The following is an 18,788-nucleotide window of genomic DNA, read 5'->3' as shown; positions in this document are numbered from 1 at the left end:
TGAACGACACTTACCTTCATCACGTTCCTCCTTTTCCTTATCTTTCTTATCTTTATCTTTGTCACTCTTGTGCGCAGAATCGGGTTTCGAGTGAGTGCCAGAACTGCTCTCTGCCTTCGGTTGGTCGTCGCAGCGTGAGGGATCTGAGTACATTTCTTCTGAGATGCTGCGAGCTACTCGACGGAGCAGCAGGTGGAAAGAAGAGAAGAGAAGAAAAAAAAAGAAAACACAAGGGAACGCATGAGTTTTTGCGAGTAGTCTAGTTTTAGGGGCGAAATTGTCACGGACGGACAGACGGACGGTCGGACGGACGGGTGTGAGTGAGAGAATGAGTGCGATATTCCGCGATGATGATGGTTAGGAGATGTGTCAAAAACGGAAAAAGGAGATCCTTTTTCTTGCTTTTCGGGGAATGGTTTTTGAACCGAATGGATTTATGGTGGAAATTTTCCTCCAGCTCAGGTCCGAGCGTAGGCAAATGGGCTGGCTGCCGTGACGATGGAGAGGACGTCCTTCAACAGCGGTGGTCCCATCCTGTCGTCGTCGGCAATATGATTTTCCCATTATATATTTTTTTTTTCGGTCCACTATTCTCGGTGGAAAGTGGTAGCAGTCTCAGCTGTAGGCGCTGCTACTAGATGATGATCACGATGATGATGATGATGATGATGAGGATGTGTGTGCGCGCGGTTGAGATGTCCCGAGAGTTGTTCGGGAATGGCAGGCAGAGGAGGACAAAGCAGTAAATTATCTCCCTTAACTTTATTGATTTTGCCTTACGGACTGTGACGATGAAATAGAACTCGCGCGCGCTCTCTCTCGCTCGCATGTATTTATACACACAGAAGTTTGATTATTTTTTTTCCCTAGATTTCTGCTTGACTGAAGGGAAAGTAGGTCCAGTTGGCTCAGTGCTCAGTGTATGCAGTGTGTGATGTCCTCATTATGAGAGTGAATTTTTGTAAGGCACTTGAACGCGGAAAACATGATTTGGGATTCCACGACTTTGACAGTCTCAGAATCTTGAAAAATTTCGCGAGCTCTGGATCTCTACTTCTCCCAAGTCCCCAATTTCTACAACGATTACAAGTTTTTTCTTTTGACTTTTCCACATTCGGTCTAAGGACGTTTGGTCTGATGATCAACTAATCAGTCGTTAAATGCGTGAATGACACACAGTATGACAAGTCTGTTTTGATTGACATTCACCAGTTTGAACTAAATTTCAGCATCTTGGATTCGAAAATCCATTTTACATTCAACAGTTTGAGCTAACTAACATGATAATTATTTTGGCAATTGATGCCGAACAGCCATGTTGAAAATTGTGCTTCGCTCATTGACTTCTGTCTGTGTAGCAATACCGATCAATGCTGATAAAAATCTTTTCTTCTACACTCAACTTAGCTGAAAATGAAGACAACCTTAACAGATAGACCAACTGCAATCTCTTGATCAAGGCAACCTCTGAGAATCGTCTTTTTTCATTCGTGGCTGGATGTTCATTATCGTCTGTGTTGTTGTCAATATCAATATTCGTCTTCATTTAGATGAGGATGATTTTGAGGATCAAATGAAAATATAGCGCTGAATAAAGTGTCGTGCTGAATTGAAGATAATATCGAGGTTTAAGACGCTGGCGTTAACAATCAATTTGATTATTTTGCTTTTGAGGATCGCTTCTGATGGTGACACTTTTGGGTGGGATAATCAAGGACATGCTTGGCATGCACAGTTGTACACACCAACTGCTCATTTGTTAATAGCTTTTCACTCAGTCGTTGACATTTATTTTTCTTTAAAGTAATTGATAGATTAGGATCATAGTTTACTATAGGCATGCAAAGAGTAGGTAAATCTTAACATTTGAATCAACACCAATGAATTTTTACACTTAGAGCCCGAGATGTGCAGCGAGCATTTCTCACTTCATTGTTACAATGCAAAAACAAATACAGTTTATTACTAGAATGAAAATCTACTTTTTTTACATATCTATAACAAGCTTAAACTCTATTCTATCTACTGCTTCAAAAAGAACTATGTTTCGTCAGCGGTGTGCAAAGTTATTAGCAAATGCGATGCCAAGCATAATCAAGGAGTGGTGAATATCAACAAACGCGTATTCGTTGATCTATAATGAACTCATTTGTTCATTTCGCTCATACGTGACAGCGAAGATTTTCAAAACAACTGTGGTTAAGTAATGATCAACTGCGGTTAAATAATGATAATTTGCCAATGAACTACCAGCACTAATAACAAAACAATGATAAGAATGTATCCCCAGTTGAAGTAAAGTACGAGGTCAACTCACAGACTCCTGACTGAAAAAAAAATCAATCAGACAATTTTAAAACAACTAGCCATGATGTTTTAGTATACAATTATCTACTTAAGATACTACTGAATAATATGGATCAGTGTTGGGAAACTATCAAAAAATCAAATCTCACCAACGCCCAAGATCACGCTTGATTTTCGTAGACAAAAATCAACAAGCAAACAACTGCGGTTGATTTTGCAAGCTGTGATATCGCAGCTCGGAATATCAAGCTAACAAAACTCACCAACTGCAAATCTCACCAAACTGTGGTGAGATTGAGTTTAATGATTTTTGCTTTACACCCGAATGCAACCGAAACTTCCATAACGGCTTGCAGCAGTCCCTTCGCGTCTGCCATCTGTGAAGATTAAAAAGAGATAGCAAACTATGCTTTCTCTTTCTAAGAAAACGATGTGCAATGGAATCATTTTTGTGACGAGTCAACTCTCAGCTTGATGTCTGCACGTTATGAATAGTCTCGCAGTATCAAAGGAGCTTGTAAAATCAATATCAAGCATGATATTTTGTTCCAATAACACGCCTGATATTGAGAGCGTATGATAGCGGAAAAATATCAATTGATTTCTGATTTTTCCAACACTGACGACAACATATTGATTTTTTTCGTGGAACTCCCGGAAATGATAGAGAACATTCATAAGATCACATGCGTACCATGGAATCGGTTCCGGATGTTCCTGATTATGGTTCCATATGGTCAAATTTATTGTCTGTCATAACAATATCAAGCAACATATAAAATCACATCTACTTGACGAAATATGACCAATGGCACTCAGAACGACGTCCACAGAGACATATGGCCAACGTAAAACCGGTCCAGATCTTCCGGATTATGGTTCAACATGGTCAAATTTTAAATCTCACTTAATTATTTCAAGCGCCATCATATCAAATCACATCTACTCGATGAAATATGACAAATGGCACTCAAAACGACGTCAACAGAGCCATATAGCTACCGTAGAACCGGTTCCAGATATTCCGGATTATGGTTCTGTACGGTCAAATTTGATATCGCTCATAACCATACCAAGCGACATATCAAATCACATCTACTCGACGAAATATGACCAATGGCACTCAAAACAACAACTATAGAGCCATATGGCTACCGTAAAACCGGTTCCGGATATTCCGGACTATGGTTCTGTAGGGTCAAATTTGATATCGCTCATAGCCATACCAAGCGACACATAAAATCACATCTACTCGACGAAATATCACCAATGGCACTCAAAACAACAACAATAGTGCCGTTGGTCATATTTCGTCAAGTAGATGTGATTTGAAATGTTACGTGATATGATTTCAAACGATACAAAATTCGATCATACGGAACCATAATTCGGAATATCTGTAACCGGTTGCACGATGGCCCTATGGCTCTGTTGTTGTTGTTTTGAGTGCCATTGGTCATATTTCGTCGAGTAGATGTGATTTGATATGTCGCTTGGTATGGTTATGAGCGATATCAAATTTGACCATACAGAACCCTAATTCGGAACATCCGGAACCGGTTTTACGGTGGCCATATGGCTCTGTTGACGTCGTTTTGAGTGCCATTTGTCATATTTCGTCGAGTAGATGTGATTTTATATGTTGCTTGATATTGTTATGACAGAAAATAAATTTGACCATATGGAATCATAATCCGGAACATCCGGAACCGATTCCATGGTAGGCATGTGATCTTATGAATGTTCTCTATCATTTTCGGGAGTTCCACGAAAAAAATCAATATGTTGTCGGGATGATATGTAAGATATATGATAAAGATTGAAAAAAAAACACACCCGTGCCAACACATTCTTGAATATATAGAAAAGAGGGAGGGTCCTGGGGGGGAGTACCACCCAACAAATGTAAGAACAACTCACCGGAATGGTGTTAAAAAACAGTCATTTTAATCGGCAATGGCATCTCTGAGATGCAAATTTTTGAAAATAATAAGTTTGTTCCGGGCTTTTACGGGTTAAAGCCTTTGGAAGGTGATGATGACGTGTAGTCAGCTGGATCAGCAAATCGGACTGGACAATCCCATATGGTTCAATGATTAGGCACTCGCCAGAGTCTCGGCCCTTCTGCTGCTGTACAGGAGTTGAACTGGTGTCTGCGACAGGTTGGAAGGTTACAGAATATCAGTGTCCACCCAGTGAAAGCTCCTACTTCTCTTAACAAGTTGGTAAATCTGAGCCTTTACACAGCAAAAAAATAATTTTGATATCACGTCAAAGTGGATACACTACAATCATGTCGAAAATATGGTGTAATATTACTTGCTAAAAAGGACAAAATTATCATTAATACAATGCATGAACTGACATTACGCTGCTTTTACTGCATTTGTTTATTTATGTGGTCATAAAAATTACATGAAATTTTCGACATGATTGTAGTGCATCCACTTTGATGTGATATCAAAATTATTTTTTTGCTGTGTAGCAGAAAGACGCCTAACACTTTTTTTCGGCGAATTTATGATCCTGTATCTCTATGCCTGTTCAGATAAATTATAACTATTATTTATTTTCGCTACTGCGCTAAATCAAACGAGTAGAAATTATGGGATGTCGGTTACGTGCGCGAATAATTGAAAATTCGATACATAGGGGAATTTACGTATTCTCGTCAATCTAACAGCGTCTGCACTTCTACTAGCATTTTCTCAGCGTCACGCACATATATGATGTGTCTGTTTGTTTACATTCATCTGCTGCTTGCTTCTCTATCCATTCCAATCGACAGAATTTTTCAAAACGTTTTGAAAGCGTTTTTACAACGCTCCAAACTTCTCAGGTGAGTGTGACTATTGTCGGCAGCCTCTTTTTCTTCGGCAACCTTCGCATTAGAACTGCGTGTTAACCAGCTGTTCTATTATCGGCAACTCGAAATCAACCCCATTTTGTAGTGCGTATGCTTTATTTGAAGAAAAATGTAGCATTACTGGATTGCTCGATCGTTCAAATATAATCAGATTGAAGCTGAAAGGCTAAACAATCGTTTGGACACATTCAGGGAAGTGCGTTGATGGGAAAACATAATGAAATTAACGTTTAAATTTAGGTTGCCGAAAACAGTCAATGGATGCCGAAGCCAACATTTACCCTATTTAATCGAATAGCTGGAAAAATCTTTAAAATTAATCGTTAATCGAATGATTGGACTTTTAGGCATCCCTAGAAATAAGTGTAATTTCATTTTTTGGTGGTCCTTCGAAAATGTTGAACAGCAGAATTGCAACCAGCAAATGTAAGCCGTGTAAAGCAGGTGCATAAGAACGCCTATCAATGGTTGTTGGGTTCTGCCCTGACCGGCGATTTGCGACCTCTGTGCACCTGAACTCCGATTCTTACCTCCACGCGGTGCCCGGTGGGGCTGCTGGCGGTGATATTTGCCCTCAGTAATGCGAACAAGACCGGGGGATCATCGTTGTCACTAATGCACTATTGTTTATAAGTCGCTAGTGTCAGTGATGACGATGACAGAGCAAATAGGTTATAGCCAACTCTAAGTAGCCCGGGATTATCGCCACCTGGGGATGCTAATCGGCTTGGTGCTGGTTGCGACTTGGCCGTCCTGAATGAACCATAGCCATCTCTTCAAGGTGGTTTGTTTAAAAGGACGTTAATAAATGGAAGCACAGCAAATGTAACCCAAGAACCAAAAGTGGTGCGATGATTGCTGCTATGACGACGACTGAGTTAAGGGGCTTAGGAGCAGAGAGATGAAAGTCAATTCTCTTCATCGATTTCCTCTTTTGATGACCATGGCTTCACTAACCTATTTCGTACTACTTCTGCTATGCTCTTCTACGTATCAATGAATGTGTTTGCCATCGAGTTATTAACGAAACAGAGAGTCGATGAAGAGAATCGATCAAAATCACTTGCACCCCTGCTTCCAAGTTTGGTTACAAGATTACAACTCTGGAGAGCATTTTGTGTGGTTCTGAATATGGCGATGAGTGTGCAAAATGTTACGCAATTGCATCCTCCCTATTCGCACATGCCCGAAGATCGGAGGCGAATGCCACTTCGACTTGTTTCGTCTACTAACGACTCTCTGATGACAGTGTTGGGGAAACAGCATCGACATGTTTCATCTAGAAACGATTTTCTGAATCTTTTGGAAATCTGATAGTTATTTCGACGCTTTTGGACAATGCTTGTCATTTGCCTCTTTTTCAAAAGTTTCTTGTTAAAAATTAATAAATAAAAGAAATGCTATCGATGCGTCGAAATATTTCTGATCGATTGGTGATAAGATTATTGAAATTGGTCCAGCAGCAGCTGAGTTATTAACGTTCAAAATCTTTCACAATTTCGTTACATGTTCCATTTTCGGTTGTCACAAAGTGTACCCCCATATAGAAATCACAGACGTAGACCTACGTCAAAAAATCAATCAGACAAAATCCGGAGATGAACCAGCGCACAGTGGGCAATAATTGTCAAAACCGCGACTAAATTGAATATCTCAGCTGCCAAACTGTTTCAGTCAACATGTTGTACATATTCTCAAAGGAAAAACTCTGCTGAATCGATTGGTGGTGGTCTCATTGGCCGGAGACTTTTGCGTACCTAGATAGAGGGTCATCAACCCGAGTTCCCGGTGAAGTAGGAAATTCCACTATCTATCGACATAATTTTACACTTTATTTAACGTATATCACTGAAAATTGATAGTACAAAGTATATATGGTGTAAATACACCATATACGCCCTCAGGAAAACTCTACTGACCTGAAGGAGGATCCGGAATGACCGATAAAGTGGCCACATTATAAAAATTGCCCTAGAACCTTGTGATTTTTCTATGTTGTTCAGAATCAAGAGATCAAAGCGTATTTAACATGGAAACTATATTTTGGGGTATAGTGGCCATATTCTGGTTCTCCGGATAATCTGGATTGACCGATAAAGTGGCCACATTATAAAAATTGTCAACCTTGCGGTTTATTCTCACCGTTTGGCAGCCGAGATATTCAATTCAGTCGCGGTTTTGTCAATTTTTGCCCACTGTGCAGCGTCTGGCTGAAAATCTCCTTAATACAGACAACCAACCAATCAGACAATTTTAAAACAGCTAGCCATGATGTTTTAGTACACTTCTCGCTAGTCTTTTTAAGATACTACTCAATACTATGGATGAATCAATTTAATCATATTTAGCTCAGTATTCCTATCCAGCAAGTATTTGTATTTTCTTTAAAGAACTCCTCTCTGAAGTAAGAAAATCAATCAGACAATTTTAAAACAATAAGCCATGTTTTGTTTTAATATTCTAGAATATTCCTTGAGAAGAAGTGGAATGATATTTCACTTGGTTTTTCCACCATACATGGTTAAATTATATGGGTCATTCCAGCTCAAGTGGGTACCGAATTTAAAAAAGTTGTGGTCGATGTCACCGATTTGAGTCAAACTTGGCCAAACATGCCTATTTTGGCATTCTGAACAATCGCCTTTTTGATTTTACTCTAAAGTGCCTAGATCCTTCAGGGCTACAACCCTGTATTTTCGAGATTTTCAAAAATTTCAACTTTTAGAAGAGATTACTCCACAACGAAATAAGCTATTCGTGATCTTAGAACGTCAATTTAAAGGTTTTTTAAATGTAGATTCACATAGGTGTACCCACATTATGTTTTTGTTATAGTAACAACAGTAAACAGAATGATTACCGACTGATTGTCAATAAATTAATTACTCAAATAAAGGTATTATTCAATCAGCAGCTGTCATCCACAGCTGAAATTTTATATATGTACCTGCTAATATATCTGATTTCATTGTACTGCTAAAGCAAAACGTGTTCGCTGTATCCCATAGGAACGCATTTTTCACTTTTAGGACCACAATTAAATTATGGACAGACGTAAATAAATGAGCTAGTTATGATTTCATATAATGAAATTAAAAAAAAAAATTAATTAGGGGAAATGTATGTAATGTCGGCCTAAATGTCGCTAATTTGGGCCCATACATAAATTCAGCAATCGTGATAACTTGGCTCTGTAAAGTTTATTCGATTGAGCCTGTACAAATAAATTAATTAAGGGGGTATTCCCGATCTTTTTTTTCAAAAAATCAAATTTTTTTTTCACGTTTTTTTGTACTTTAGACTATATACTTTCATCCCCCCAAGCCGTTTTCCGATCAGCGAATTCGGTGTCCAGGCATAGCTGACTAATGGTAAGAACCCCCAAATGGTTTTAACTAAAGTCAAAACTTTAAACGCGTTTTTCTCGAAACCACATTTTTTTTATCGGGCGAAGATTTTTCTCAGAAACTACAAGAGATATTGACTTGAATCTTTGCGCATTTTGTTCCTTATTAAATTCTTTGGAGCTTCTCCCACTTTCAGCCAAAAATATTAACATTTAACATTGTTTGAAGCACCTTAAAGCTGCAAAAAAGCGGGCTAAAAATCGCCTGTTTTTTCATATGGCCGCCATTTTGTTAATTTGCAAGATTTTTTGCTGCCAACGGGAGAAGCTCCAGAGAATCTTATGCAGATTATAATTTCATCACGAAATCTGTTTCAGATGAAGCCGTTCCAGAGAAAAGTCTTCGCCCGTCCAGGCGTTTGCGGCGAACAGGGGTCTGTTTGCCGCCATTTTGTGACGTCAATAATGTCTTTTTTTATGTCGAAAAAAATTTATTTGTAAATTTTAATGTTCAATAAACAAGAATCCCAAAGAGTTAGGCGCATTACTATTCATTTTCCTTGAAAAAAAATTAATTGAAAAACAGGCCGAAAAAAGGCAAAAGATTGGGAACACCCCCTTAATAAAAAAAAAATCAGCAATCGACTTAATTTTCAATAGCGTCCAAAAATATCCATTAGTACCGGCCCAATGACGCGTTCATCTAGATAAAATTGATAAATAGTAGAATATTTGATCCATAGGCCAGCATTAGAGCCATTTCCCCTAGCATTGATTTTCCACCAGAAAAGCTCAAAACTACCACTCACTCATCTAGTCATATCTCAAAAACTATTTGTCCAAATCTTTTGCCATTCGCAACATAGGGTAAATGTTGGCTTCGGCACCCATTGACTGTTTTCGGCAACCAAAATTTAAACGTTAATTTCACTATGTTTTCCCATCAACGCACTTCCCTGAATGTGTCCAAACGATTGTTTAGCCTTTCAGCTTCAATCTGATTATATTTGAACGATCGAGCAATCCAGTAATGCTACATTTTTCTTCAAATAAAGCATACGCACTACAAAATGAGGTTGATTTCGAGTTGCCGATAATAGAACAGCTGGTTAACACGCAGTTCTAATGGAAAGGTTGCCGAAGAAAAAGAGACTGCCGACAATAGTCACACTCACATGAGAAGTTTGGAGCGTTGTAAAAACGCTTTCAAAACGTTTTGAAAAATTCTGTCGATTGGAATGGATAGAGAAGCAAGCAGCAGATGAATGTAAACAAACAGACACATCATATATGTGCGTGACGCTGAGAAAATGCTAGTAGAAGTGCAGACGCTGCTTAGATTGACGAGAATACGTAAATTCCCCTATCTAGTAGAAGAGTTTTCCAAAGTGTGATGAAAATTTGAGCCCAAAATAATAAGAAAATAGTGAAAATAGGCCTTTTTTGATAATTTGGATACCTGCCGATAATCAGTCTGTTTACTGTAGTTACTGTAACAAAAACAAAATATGGGTACACCTATAAGAATCTACATTAAAAAACCTTCAAATTGACGTTCTAAGATCACGAATAGCTTATTTGGTTGTGGAGTAATCTCTTCTGAAAATCTCGAAAATCCAGGGTTGTATCCGAGAGGGATCCAGGCACTTCAGAGCAAAATATAAAAAAATGCGTTTGTTCAGAGTGCCAAAATAAGCGTTTAGGCCAAGTTTGGCTCAAATCGGTGACAATGACCACAGGTGGTGACCCACTTGAGCTGGAATGACACATATGTAATAATTAATTAATTTATCTTTATTAGAGAGGCTTTCAGCCTTGGGCTGGTTCGCATCCACGTATGTAATATCATTAATTGGTGACTGTTTTGATTTGAATGTTTATTTAGCAACATAATTGCACGATTTACGTCATGAAGACTTAGTATGCAATAGTTGATTTATGATGCATGCTGGATGGTACGGTACTGGATAACTTCCTGTACTAGAAATTAGTACATGCTGGATGGTATGGTACTGGATTACTTCATTGACATCCATTAAAATTAGGAAAAAATGCGGGAATCTTCAAGATGACAGTTCTGAGAATTGCATGGACATTCCAAGAATTTAAAAGAAGTTCCCAAAACCCAAGGGCAGTTCCGACAGCTTCAAGAACGTCCAGAACTACGGAGAAGTTTTATGATCCTTTAGGGGTGGGTTAGTTCCGATAGCTTCTGGGATGGTTCATAGATTTCAGAAAAATTTCTTGAAATTAAGTCATAAAGGGTGTCCACGATGAAATTGCCACACTATGAAATTGCTCTAACTTTTTAACCGTTGGGTAGAATTTAATGAAAATTTGGGTGGATTTAGTTCATAGTGCATTATTTACATCCTGCAAGTTTTAAAGTCCTGTGATCAAAACTCGCGGAAATGGAGTCGAAAGAACAGCTCGTGCGTGATAAAATCTTGCGCATTCATCACGAGAACAAGGATCTCTCGCATCGTTCCATCGCTAAAACGTTGGGAATCGCGAATTCCACGGTGTCGCGTGTGATTAAGCGGTTCGAGGAACGGTTGACCACCGATCGGAAGCCCAGAAGTGAAGGAAAAAGTATTCCGTACAACACCAAAAATCACAACCGCGTAGTTGGGGCCTTCAACCGAAATCCGAACGCCTCCGTTAGGGATGTGGCTAAGAAGCTGCACCTAAGCCGAAGTTTTGTCCAGAAGGCCAAAACTAAGGCTGAGCTTCGAACGTTCAAGGTACAAAAGGCCCCTAATCGCGACGAGAAGCAGAACAAGTCCGCCAAAACCCGTGCCAGGAAGTTGTACCTCAACATGCTGACGAAAGTTGAATGCTGCTTCATGGACGACGAAACATATGTGAAGGCCGACTTCAAACAGATCCCCGGCAACCTGTTTTTCACGGCCAAGGATAAGTTCAGCGTTCCGGAGCATGTCCGCACTCAGAAGATGTCAAAATTTGCGAAGAAATTCCTGGTTTGGCAAGCCATCTGCACGGGCGGGAAGCGGAGTGCACCTTTCGTGACCCAGGACACGATGAACGGACAGGTGTACATAAAAGAGTGCCTCCAGAAGCGGCTGCTTCCTCTCCTGAAGGCCCACAACGTCCCAACAATCTTCTGGCCGGATTTGGCCTCATGCCACTACTCCAAGGACGTGCTGAAGTGGTATGCGGACAATAAGGTCAATTTCGTGCCGAAAATGTTCAACCCTCCCAACACTCCGGAGCTCCGCCCCATCGAGAAGTACTGGGCGATTATGAAGCAGCACCTTCTTAAACGACCTAAGGTAGTGAAGACAGTCGAGGAACTGAAGAAAGTATGGGTTTACATGCAAAAAACGGTTGATTCACAGGTTGTGCAGAATCTTATGGCCGGGGTTAAGGCCAAGGTGCGGGCATTTGCGTATGGACTGTAAATAAAATACGAGTAAAATGGTAAAATGAAGTTTAATAGTTATTTCTCAATCCCTGAAAATTTGATGGCAATCGGATGAAAACTCGAATTTTGCGAATCAATTTTGTGTGTGGCAATTTCATCGTGGACACCCTTTAATTAAATATCTTCTGGGCAGTTCCATTAACTTCAGAAAAACTGCAGGAACTTTACAGAAGTTGAGCTTATAGATCTTAACGCAACTTCGGCCAATTCTGCGAACTTCAGATCCATGATTATCAGTAAATTTCGGGAACTTCAAGGAAGTTCTGAAAACTTCAGGGCAGTTCCGAAAACTTCAGGGCGGTTCCGAAAACTTCAGCGCGGTTCCGAAAACTTCAGGCGGATTTCGACAATTTTAGGAAAATGGCGAAAAAATTCTAGAAGTTCCAAAAATTAAGATAGTCCGGAAAATATTAGGGAAGTTTAGATAACTTGAGAAAAATATAGGAACCTGCCCAAAAGTTGTCAGAAATTCAAGGAAATGCAAAAAAACGTCGTATAACGTATAATGCAATATGGGTATTCTCGGAACGATGACGACATGTAGATACCGAAAATCGATGTTCGATGCCATTTTGTAATCCAAGATGGCGGCTGTTGGGTTCAGAAAAGTGTCAAATACCCTACAATATTGGTCTTTTCGGAACGGTGATGACGTGCTAAACATCATTGTCTTATGTCATTTTAGAATCCAACATGGCGGCCATCAGGTTCGAAAAATTGTCAAGTATCCTAAAATATGGGTAATGTTGGAACGAGGCGACGCGTATAGGCCAAAAATCGATATCCGACACCGTTTTAGAATCCAAGATGTCGACCGTATCGAATGGTATTTCCGGAGTGATTTGAGATTTGGGCGTAATTGCTTTTGTAAACAAATACTTCAATTACTGATTTTTCTTGAATAAAAGCTCATTCTCACAAAAAAAAACTATACCAAATGATAGAGGAATCATTCCTCTACCTCATAGTGTTAGAACTTTTCGAGATTGAGCTTTTATTTACGAGAAATCGGTGATTGACGCGTTTGTTTACAAATGCAATTACGCCCAAATCTCAAATCACTCCGGATTTTACACTTTTTCTGAAACAGGTGGCCACTAACTTGGATTAGAAAATGGCGTCGGACATCGATTTTTGGCCTTCACGCATCATCCGCGTTCCGAAAATGGCAATATTGTAAGGTATTTTAATGGCTTTTATAAACCAATGGCTGCCATCTTGAGACATCCAATTAGGGGTCGTACATCGTCGTCCTTTATCTGAAAATACCCATATTGTATGGTATTGTACACTTTTATGAAACCAACGGCTGCCATGTTGGATTCCAAAGTGGCGTTGGACGTTGATTTTTGGAGTCTACGTATCGTCCTGTTCCGAAAATACCTATATTATAGGGAATTTTACACTTTTTCTTTACCCAAGTGCTGTCATCTTGGATTCCAAAATGGCGTAGAATCGGCATCTACACGTCGTCCTCGTTCCGAAAATGCCCATATTGTAGAGTATTTGACACTTTCTGAGCCCAATGGCCGCCATATTGAATTCCAAAATGGTGTCGGGCATCAATTTTTGGTATCTACACGTCGTCCTCGTTCCGAAAATACCCATATTGTAGAGTATTTGACACTTTCTGTACCCAATGGCCGCCATCTTGGATTCCAAAATGGTGTCGGACATCAATTTTCGGAGTGTTCACTCGGCTGTCAACAGAAGCAGACCACCCGCAATGTGTGTCACGGGATCGCCTGTTTACTCGTCAGCAACCATTGTGTGGTCCTCCCCATTGTTCTTCATCAGCAGGTCTTTCAGTCGATGCGTCGTCGACTTTGGAAAGCAACCGTTTCGTGATGAATGTGTGAGTGCTGACCACGTTTTGCGTCCATTGCTGCAATGGAAGCGCTCTGACCCCCTTTGGTGAATCTGCCATACAATGAAACCACTGGAAGCCGCTCCCGTTCTGGTGGAGGAGGCTTAGTGGATAGCGGAAGATAAAATGTTTATTGTGTTGTACCTTTTGACTATAGTTTTAAGATGGCCACCATAATGGATTACAAAATGGCATCGGACCTCGATACATTTGACTGATTGGTTAACTGTCAAATAGTGTTAGCGTTTTTATGATATATCTCGCATATTGGATACTAGCGACAGTCACGACTCTTTTGAAATACTCAGTCAGACAACTTTCAGGAATAATGTTGGGGAGTAAACATTGATTCCAATCCAAACAAGAATTCCAAAAGCATGACTGTCACTATTCCCGCCCACGCCCATCTTTACCATAACGAGGGATAGGGAAGGAAATGTTGATGTATTTCTTACTTAACGAGAGACCCATTGGTTAACTGTCAAATTGAACGCAAAGTAGCAAAATCGGATTAATAGTGCGCGGTACTCACACTTTCATAACACTTTTAGGTAGGGTCTGTTCAAATATGACGTAATGCCCCATTGATGGGTATTTGACATAATTTTCCAATTTTTCTTGAAATCGGAAGCCACCATCTTGGAGTTTCAAAATGGTGTACCCATACCCATATTGATGGGTTCATATTTGACATCAAACATCCCTATTCTGGACATAAACTTTTCGGAGTCTATCCCGATAGAAAAACAATGGATATTATCCCTATCCACTTTTTTGATGTAGGACTACGTCTTTCGGGAAGGATGCCAATCCAGGGAAATGCAACGAAAATGGGTCAGACTTTAAATGCTAACAACATGGCCAATAATCAATGGATTTGGATGATTTATATGTCGATCGATTCGGCAGTCTTATAAAATTTGTGTACATTATAAATGTGCTAGCTAAAATAGCTAAACATAAGGAAACATTCAAATTTCTCAAACATTTTCTTCGATCGCAAGGTGCTCACCCCTAACACAGCCATCAGAAAGTTTTGTCCCTAACAACACAAGCCGAAGCCGCATAAATCATTCAGCGCTGCACGTTGGACGGGTCGACCTCGAACTCGTTCCAAGTGGACATCGTAGCATTTTTTCTATTCATTCACCTACATCAGCTATAACAGAAAATAGGAGGGGCATAGAATGATAATCCTAATGCTTAAGTAAGCGAGACGTAGAAAGTTTGACTGCAATCATTGTTTGGCTGCCGAGTGATAAACAGGGATGTTCGTTGCGTTGCACACTGAAAACGAAACTAACTCAGAGGGTAAATAAAAGAGACTCATTCTCTGAGTAATATTCGTTTTCATTGTATTTAGCTTGCCATCTCGGTTAGAAATTGGATATTGGATAGTCAAGCTCAGTGCTTAACTTGACAGCACGGCCAGAAAGCAGGTTTCTGTATTCAGTGAAGTTATTCGGATGGGCAATACCTATCGCATGATTGGCCTCTTAGTTTAGAATTCACTCACCATGCAGCGCTAGTAACATTTGATTCAGAAATACTTGCTTAAGCAGTCTACATTCACTGAAAATAAATCTTATTCAGAAAGTGAGTCTCTTTTACGTGAGTTACTCATGCGCTGAGTGACCAACGCTTTTAGAAATGTGTCTTTACGAATGAGAAAAAGTTCTTCACTCTCTGAGTTAGGTTCGTTTTCTGTGTTTCGACTAGATAGGAGATTGCTATCTCTAGTAATGTTAGTCAGATGGATAAGACCTATTGTATATTGGACACAGGATGACCAGTGAATGCTAAATCACCGGGAGAAGTCCGTGAATTTCGATGATGAACCGGGAAAATATATACTTCTTCTCTTTGGAAAATAATAATCTTTTCAATTACTAGATTTTCCGGTACAATCTCTTTGAAGAACTTATTCGAAAGTTTCGATGAACATTCCAAAGGAATTTAGAGGAAATTTTAGAATGAATTCTGGAGATAATAAGATACAAATTCTAATGGAGTTTTTGGAAATAGTTTTAAAGAGTTTTAACTACAACGCCAAGTCAATTGTTTAAATTTAAAGAAGAATTATTATGTGGTTCTGTGTGAAATTGCAAGACGATTTTAAAGAAGATTACAGGTTAATTTCTATTGAATATTCTAAAAAAAAAATCCTAGAAGAATGTAAAGAGAGTTATTATGAGAACTTCAAAGAAATTCCGAGAGTATTGAATTCTGAGGGAATTAGAAAGCTAATTTCAAATGAAATCTTATAAAAGATCCAAGAGACATCCGTAAAAAATATCAAGGGTTTGGAATTTTCAATTAAATTTCTAAACCATTTATTTTGTCATTTATGTAGTATTGAATGGAACAGCAAACTAATCTCGTAGTTCTAATTAAAAAATGCGGTCGTGCTTTGGACCGAGGGGGACGACTCTATCTACGATGCAGGAAAGATTGTGTTTTGCTATGGCTAGCTGCGCGCACGCTGAGTAGATAGAAAGAAGATTGACGACGATTCTGAAGATTTCCTGCAAAAACATGATGCACAATGCCTGTAGATGCGAGAAATGAAAGAAGATTTTTCGAAGATTGATTCGCTAGTGTGAGATTTGTTGACTTGAGATTTAGATGTGTCGCCCCCCTCGCTTTGGACACAACTCTAATTTTTTTTCTATCCGAATAATGTTATAACGGAGTCTAACTCGGATTTATTGGATAGGGATAATGCTCATGCGTCGTGAGGCTGACAAAATCGGGTAATTGCTGTAGTTGGGTTTTTTTAGCTTCATCACCAACATTTATTAATCCCCATTTAATTATTATTATAAAAAATATCTTGCCCCTCCAATAAGTTCATGAAGCTGGCGCTTCTGTCTAGACATAGATTGGGAAAACTATGCAGAACAACATTGTCAAAGATAGTAAGTCGATTCGACTTCTGTGCAAAAGTTATTAAGATTTTAGAAGCCTCTGTTAGTAGTTCGCCCGTCGCTACGCTCCTCCAACTAAAAAACACGTGCATGACACTAAACCTGAGTAGATACGCACTAGTTGAGCGTTTTTCGATTACCGGTTTAAGGTGAATTTATGAGGTGAATAATCGTTTGCATGACCTCTACACCTTCATCTAACAGTACCATTTTTTGCACAGACTCTTATTTTGGGATTAGGGAATGTCCATTAATTATGTCATTATATCGTTTGGCCCACTTTCAACCCCCCCCCTTTTTTTAACATTTTTTGTATGGATCTTAATTTTTTGTATGGATCGTCACAGCTTCCAAACCCCCACATCCCCCCTTAAAGTGTGACATAATTAATGGACGATCCCTTATGAATCAAACTATAGGATGGCCTATTAGATTGCAAATACTTTTTTTTGTGAACAGCCCTTAATATATTAAGACAGGACCTTTGCCGCAGTTATCCCCTATATACATATTTTATATATCGACAGTGAGCATGCATAAGGGCGTATACGCTATGATCGATTCTCTTCATCGATTTTCGCTTTACATTGCTACAGCTAAGGGAAACAAATTTCTATAATTTGTTCGATGCAGAGTTGTAACAGGTTGTATTGGCTTTCAAAAGCAACAGCAAACGCACCGAGAAACGTTAATTCTAGCGAGTTATTAACAAAAGAGAAAACCGACGAGAAGAATCGATCATCGCGTTTACGCCCTTATGCATGCTCACTGTCGATATACATAATTAGTTGATTAGCGATGTCAGTAATGTTAAATCAAAAGTGTTAAACCGAAAGCAAATAACACGCCATTTTGAAGCACAGCAAGCAAACGATTGTTAGTAATGAAACATTCTCTGTTCTGTTAAGTCTAGTACTTTAAACGTTACCAGCACCTACTTGAAGTTGAAACTACAGCAAAGCAAATAAATCAATCAATCAATCAACTAAAACCGAAAAAAAATGTAACACAAAACAAATCACCTCTACGCACTCGACGTCCCGTTTTGCTCCATCCCATCGAGCACTTGCGCATCCGACGATAAATTCTACCCAGCAAATGACCTCGTCGATTTTCCTTATCGCCTCCAGCATCTGTCCCCTTGGCCTCCATCAGCGCTGCCGCCCCGGAAGCATCATTGTGAGCATTTAATTTAGCACTTGTTTCGCAAGGAGCTAGCACTACCACTACGACATCGTCGTCGTCGTCGTCGTCGGCATCGCAATCAAGCTCAGGTGGAGCACCAATCTCGTTCCGCTGTCGATCCATCACACCGCCACCGTCGTCGATGTCCTCATCGATGAACACAAAACTACTGACGTCACCGTAGGATAGAACCCGCCGTTCGCCGTCCCTCCGGCGTACCTCTGCCACCGAATTGTTAATGCCGGTCAACTTCGCCTGTTGGCCATTGCTGGACCCGTGCCAACCCCCATCACCAGCAACGGTTTCATCGATTGGGATCGTCATCGCGGATGCAGTGGCCGAGGTTGATGCTGACGTCACAGGCGAACCGGTGGTGGTTTTCATCGTCGATAGCATCGGCGACGGACACCCGGAGGATACACTGCATAGCGGAGATCGTCGGAGTTGATGCTTCGGCCGGTCTTTGGCCCGCAGGAAGGGCAGCATTTTCAGCCGCATTGGAATGCTATTGCTTTGGTCCTGGAAGGATTTGCTCCGCATGACGATGGTGTCCTTTGCCGAGAGCTTGGTTCGTCGCATGGCCGGATGGATCAGGTTCCGGCTGGGAGCCGGTTTGAAGTGCTCTTTCTCCCTGCTCCGGAATATGCTACCGTAGTCGTCGGTGGCGCCATGACGCAGGAGCAGATCGTTGTCGCTTGGGAACCGGCCCTGGCCGGACTCGCTGTCTTCGCCGTCACCGTCGTCGAAGAAGGTGAACACCGGCAGCTTGTGTGGGCTGTCGTCTTCCTTGTGGTCGCCGTTTTCGCTGAACTCGTCCTGTCCGATGGTCCACAGTTCCGCTGGGG

The 18,788-nt window shown here is 40.2% G+C and overlaps 1 protein-coding gene across 5 annotated transcripts in view; it reads right to left on the bottom strand.

The window, feature by feature from the left end:
• LOC135698609 (diacylglycerol kinase theta) overlaps positions 1-18,788 on the bottom strand; it is a 103,236-nt gene that overhangs the window by 42,758 nt on the left and 41,690 nt on the right. For 3 of the 5 annotated variants that reach the window (XM_065218656.1, XM_065218658.1, XM_065218657.1), the window contains exons 5-6: positions 17,781-18,782; positions 15-173 (exon numbers count right to left, since the gene is read on the bottom strand). In XM_065218656.1, the coding sequence (XP_065074728.1) occupies positions 15-173; positions 17,781-18,782 (1,161 nt within the window). The remainder of the gene's footprint in view (positions 1-14; positions 174-17,780; positions 18,783-18,788) is intronic. The other 2 variants (XM_065218659.1, XM_065218660.1) reach the window with 1 other exon arrangement.

The sequence above is a fragment of the Ochlerotatus camptorhynchus genome, unplaced genomic scaffold (genome assembly GCF_037179485.1).
Source record: "Ochlerotatus camptorhynchus isolate MF236.1 unplaced genomic scaffold, CSIRO-AGI_Acam_v1.1 ptg000091l, whole genome shotgun sequence".
Lineage (NCBI taxonomy): Eukaryota > Metazoa > Arthropoda > Insecta > Diptera > Culicidae > Ochlerotatus > Ochlerotatus camptorhynchus.
This window is presented reverse-complemented; position numbering and strand designations above follow the sequence as displayed.